This window comes from Eptatretus burgeri, chromosome 11, assembly GCF_056783735.1.
Source record: "Eptatretus burgeri isolate ZD-2024b chromosome 11, Ebu_testis_v1, whole genome shotgun sequence".
In the NCBI taxonomy this organism is placed as follows: domain Eukaryota; kingdom Metazoa; phylum Chordata; class Myxini; order Myxiniformes; family Myxinidae; genus Eptatretus; species Eptatretus burgeri.
The window spans coordinates 64,586,320-64,592,319 of record NC_140971.1 but is presented as its reverse complement, the minus strand read 5'-3'; the positions used below and the strand labels follow the sequence as shown (position 1 = coordinate 64,592,319).

Sequence of the window (6,000 nt, the reverse complement as noted above, 5' to 3'; positions counted from 1 at the left end):
AAAATAATGTAAATTTCAGGGGTGTTAAAAAAGGCCCTTTTCAGGAAACAAGTAATGGGTTAGCAACTGCAGCTGTTCTGCAGCAATATAAGTAACTTAAGCCTTGAAAGTTGATGCAAACAATTCCTGCAGGTGTCACAAATTTTGTTGATTAGCTGTAAACCCTCTGTTTGTATCAAAGCAATGTTGGAACAGATGGTGTTGCTGCACCCTCTGAATCATTATTTGGACAATATTGCACCGCAGGAAGTAGTATATTGCTATCATAATGGCGAGAAAAAGACAATTAACAAAGGAAGACCGACAGACCATTATAACCCTTCAAAGTGTAGTTTTTACCCCTCAGCCTGAATTGGGCTGAAAAGGGGGTATTGTCGTCACAGGCGTTGTCCAGCGTCCGTCCGGGCGTCTGTCAACTTTTGGTTTCCATCAATTTCGAGGAGAAAGCCTTGTCCGATTAAATCCATTTTTGCAGGGTATATTAGGGTTGAGTAGAGGAAGGTTCCTTTCGAAAATGGGCGCGCTGCGATTTTCAGTGTGGCCGCTATGGCCTCCACCTTGAAATTGGTTTCCGTCGATTTCGAGGAGAACGCCTTGTCTGATTAAATCCATTTTTGCAGTGTGTGTTGGAGTTGAGTAGAGGAAGGTTCCTTTCGAAAATGGGCGTGCTGCGATTTTCACTAGCCGCCACGGTAGCTATCTTGAAGTCTGATTGATTTTCTATTTGACGTCCAACGTGCTCTAACTGACTGCATCATCGTGATATCACTGCTTCCTTTTACAATTTATGGGCTGAGGGGTTCCGCACGCTTTGCGGAGCTATTTTTTTTCTTTGGAGAAATTGCAAAGAAAGCAAAGGTGTCAGTGAATACAGTTTCCTGCACCATCAAAAGGCACTTGGAAACTGGAGGAAACTCTGACAGGAATAGGTCTGCCAGACCCAAAGCCACAACACAATCAGAAGACTTTCTGAGAGTCAACAGCTTGCGTGATTGGCGGCTCACTGGACAACAGCTTCAAACACAGCTTAACACTGGTCGAAGTAAGGAAGTCTCAGTTTTAACTGTGAAGAGAAGACTTCGAGCTGCAGGTTTAACCAGTCTAGTGGCAGTAAGAAAGCCATTGCTAAGATAGCAAAATAAGAAAAAGAGGCTTACCTGGGCCATGAAGCACTGCTAGTGGACTACTGAAAACTGGAAGAAGGTCTGATGGACCGATGAATCAAAATTTTAAATCTTCGGTTCATCACGCAGAGTTGTTGTACGCCGTCTCGAAGGCGAAATGATGGTTCCTCAATGTCACACCAACTGTCAAACATGGAGGAGGAAGCGTGATGATCTGGGGCTGTTTTGCTGGATCCAGAGTCAGTGACTTGCACAGTGACTGGCACCCTGAACCAACAGGGCTCCCACAGCATTTTGCAGCACCATGCAATACCCTCTGGTCTTCGCCTCATTGGTCAGAGGTTCATCCTTCAGCAAGATAATGACCCAAAACATACCTCCAGGCTATGTCAGAACTACCTTAGAAGAAAAGAAGAAGATGGTAGGCTTCAAATCATGGAATGGCCAGCACAGTCTCCAGACTTAAACCCCATTGAGCTGGTTTGGGATGAACTGGACAGAAGGGTGAAAGCAAAACAACCTTCAAGTGCAACACATTTGTGGGAACTTCTGCAACAATGTTGGAAAGAACTTTCCGAAAAATATTTGATTTCCATTGTAGAAAGAATGCCACGAGTATGTTTGGCTCTTATATCTGCAAAAGGTGGCTACTTTGAGTCAAAATTTTGGATTAAATTTTGTTCCACAAAATGATTCCATGATTTCTTTTTTTCTGCAATTGTTTATTTGTTCTATGCTTTAATTTCAGAGTACATTGAAACGTTAAACTGTTTAAATTTCAGTAAAAACTGGAAAAATGGATGTGTTCTAAAACTTTTGACTGGTGGAGTGTGTGTGTCTGTGTGTCTGGGTATGTGTGTACATATATACATATACATATATATATATATATATTTTTTTTTTAATGTATATATATATATATACATACATATTTATGTGAAACATACACACGTTGGGTCCATCCGATCAACTTCAAATTATTTATATTTTTGTTTCAGGAAGATTGTTGCTTTCAGCTGTCGTGCAGGATCGTGCAACCATTCATTAGACTCAATTTAGTTCTGTGGAGATTGAGGACCCATTGTATATTAATCTACATTCTGCATCCACAAAATAAGTACAGTGCTGTTTTTATTTGCAATTGGTTTGATTTCCGAGAAAGCTCTGCCCCTCTCCCAGTCATGGGGGGCACACGACCTTCATTGTTCGATTGCCCAAAGTGCCTTTATTTCATGTATTTACATCAACTTTAAGAACAATTTTTTTTATTGGGTTGTTGACCTTCCTGTAAAAATAACAGTGCAGTGTAGCAAATTTAGGGGAAATTGGCCCAGGTGTTTGGAAACGTATCAGGAACCACCCTGAAGCTTTCGTATTCCCCTAATAGGCCAAATTTGCATCTGGACGTTGATGAAAATCGAATCGGCTTGTTCTTGTCACTTACCTAACTCCTCCAACAAGTTTTTTTTTTATTTTTTTTTTATTTTATTTTTTTTTTTTTTTTTCAGAATCCCTCCAAAACTTTTTGAAATATCATGCTGTATATTGTTTTTTTTGTCCGATCACTCAATGGTGAAGAATAACAAATTCTACACAGTACTGTATTCGGATGCACGTCGAGATCTTCAAAATCTAATTGATTTGTTGTCGCACAACCAACCTGTCCACCAAATCTCATCTGAATCCGTCCATAACTTTTTGAGATATCCTGATCACAGACAGACAGTGTCAGGGGTGAAAACATAACCTCTGTCTACCTTTGGTGGCGGAGGTAACTCGAATTGCACTCGGTCGATCACATACCTCCTCCAGGCTGAACAGTTTACGGTCCCACCCCCACCACTGATTAGCTGGATTTGCAACTGGACCTGAAGCACAATCTAATTGGCTCTTTCCTGTCACCTATCCAACTCATCCACCAAGTTGTCATAATCCATCCACAATGTTCAGAAATATTGTGTTACATAAAGTTTTTGGCTCCATCTCTGGTGAAGAATCACTTACAAGATTTTTTAAAGTATTGTATCCAGTTCCAGATTCAGATCATCACTGAAATCTAATTGATTTGTCCTTGTCACATACCCAACCTGTCCAACGAATTTCGTCTGAATTTGTCCATAACCTTTTGAGATCGACACAATTTTTTTTTGACCTTCTCACAGACAGAGACAGACAGATGCCTTCATTAGCGGAGATAACAAACAGTATTTGTGTATAAATGTATTTGTCTTTGTTGGTTTGTTCCTTGTGCATTTCAAAACCCCTTGGCCAATTTCTCCTAAATTTGCTGTTCCACATTATTTTCTTTTCTGTCAGCAGTGATGTTGTTCGATGTTAGACCCCACAGTTTTTGTGAATCATATTTGTGGTATCGCCATCACGCCGGCCAAATTCCAGGTTCCTGCCTCCTTCAGTTGAACGTCAGCCCTTGCCGGCCTGTTCTTGGAAGACTTAGGCTGATATTGTTCCTTCGATGACCCTCCAAAAAGTTTGGCACATTTGTGGTCGTTCAGCAAACAAGTGCATGCGCACATTTCCTTAACACATTAATATGATGGTAAAGTTGATTTGAACTGCTGTACTTTGCTGGGAATATTTTTTTTAGTAAACATCTACTCCTGTATTCACATCTTAAACCTATTGCTCTTTGCTGAAAGCTTCGACTATTTTTGTCCAGCATACTGTCAAGATTGGTGGTGAATATGTTCCCATGTCGTTCCACTTTTTCCTAATTATTTTACTCCCACCTCTCTTCCACAGATCTTGCTCGGGATCTTCCTGTTGCTTATGGCTCTACTGATCTTAGTTACCCTGTTCATGGGAAGGTTTGTTTTTTATCTTGCCAAAACGAAGTTTTTGCAAGATATGTTAGTCAGCTTGTATTTTTTTTTTTTTTTTTGTCTAATCATGTATAAAAAATTCTGCAGAGCACAGGTATCATTGGAAATTTTTGTAACTTCGCATATCAGAGGCCTATAGAGGTCCCTTTCAGTGCACTAAATTTTGAAGGTTGAAGGTCAAGGTCACTTTGTCGCAAATCAGGGGAGTCGACGAAACCCTTATTTTTTGAGTAATTTTGATCGGATCGTCTTCAAACTTCATGGGAATATAGTTCATGGTCTGGCACTCAGCTGATTAATTTTTGGTGGCGATTGTCCTTGACCTTCATATGTTTTTTTTTTTTTTTGTTTTTTTTGGTCTGTAATCACGTATAAATCACTTTGCAGAATTCTGCATAAATCACTCTGCAGAATCAAAAAATTCTGCAGAGCACAGTTATCATTGGAAATTTTTGTAACTTCGCCTATCAGAGGCCTATAGAGGTCCCTTTCAGTGCACTAAATTTTGAAGGTCAAGGTCAAAAGTCAAGGTCACTTTGTCGCAAATCAGGGGAGTCGACGAAACACTTATTTTTTGAGTAATTTTAATCGAATCGTCTCCAAACTTTATGGGAATGTAGTATATGGTCTGGCGCTCAGCTGATTAGTTTTTGGTGGCGATTGGCCTTGACCTTCATGGTTAGCGCCTGAGGTCAAACATATTTGACCCCAAGGTCAAATTTTCAAGTTTTAGGAACCATATTGTGTAGTACCTCAAATTGAACACCTTGAGTGCTTTCTAGATATGTCAAGCTTGAGACATCATGACGTCATTTGGTGACGTTATGAGGCAAACACATTTTTCATGGTTACTCTGCAGAACGATTCTCATCGGAATCTCTCGTAGGCAGATATTCCTCAAGGAGTCGCTCCTGGTGGATAGCAGCTCTGTTCACCTCAGTGTGACCTTAAAGAAGTCACATGTGGTCACCATTTGGCAAGATACGGGTCACCCTGCGGGTGACATTGGTTTATTTTTTGTTTTGTTTTGTTTTTGTGCTTGGCTGACTAGTTTTCTGTAATTGCAGTTATTTTCCACAAATCCTAAAAATGTTTTGAAAATTTACTTTTCAATTCTTTTTTTTTTTTTTGCTAATGTTTGGGTATGCCAAATAAATTCACCTTTTAAACTGCATTGCTTGACATATTGTTCCTATTCATGCATTGCTAGTGTATGGTGAAAGGTTATTTCTTTTGCTGCGATCATGGTCATACATTGTTCAACATTTTTATTGATTCACGAGTCAGTAAGTGACCACTATATTCGTTATTGGTGTCTGTCTGTCTGTCTGTCTGTCTGTCTGTCTGTCTGTCAGTCCCGAGCATAGCTCCGTGGGTTTTCATCCGATCCTGATAAAATTTTGGTGAGAGGTTTATATCATGATCTAGTTGTTTTCCAGAGAATGGGCATGGTGCGCCCATTATGGGCAGAGCCACGCCCCAAAAAACATGTGTTTTTAGGCGGTAGCCGATTTCAATTTGCATCTTCTCCGAGGGGGTTTGTCGAATCTGGCAGGGGTTTCGGTATTTGGTTAGCCCAATGGCACCTGCATAGCCCCATGAAGCTCGATTTTTCATTTTCGTCCCAAGGTCAAGGTCACAAGGTCACAAACTTAGAAAATTGCGAATTTTGACATAAAAATCATACGACCGCTCAAACTTTGAGAGCTAGGATGACAATATTTTTTTATGCATAATCTTGAGGTCATTCCCTACCTAAAGTCTTGAAACCATTTTGCTCCATCTCGAACACCTTGCCCGTGGCGCCCCCTTCAAGTTTGTTTTTACGCTGATTTCATCAAAGTATGGATAATCCGAGGAGTGCGCCATGCCATATAGCCTATATAATATTATAAATAATATAAATGCCATATAGCCTATATGACGTTATATTGTTCCTGGAATGTTCCAGAGGAAGTTTTGCACCAAAGGTCATAATCCTTGACCTTTGACCTTTAAAGTTCACAAAGGTCAAATTTTCAAAGTTGTGGGAATCG

General features: G+C 40.1%; 1 protein-coding gene across 3 annotated transcripts in view; it reads left to right on the top strand.

Annotated features, from left to right (window-relative positions):
- Positions 1–6,000, top strand: part of LMBRD1 (LMBR1 domain containing 1) — a 188,590-nt gene that overhangs the window by 92,996 nt on the left and 89,594 nt on the right. For all 3 annotated transcript variants that reach the window (XM_085846692.1, XM_085846693.1, XM_085846691.1), the window contains exon 10: positions 3,885–3,949. In XM_085846692.1, the coding sequence (XP_085702818.1) occupies positions 3,885–3,949 (65 nt within the window). The remainder of the gene's footprint in view (positions 1–3,884; positions 3,950–6,000) is intronic.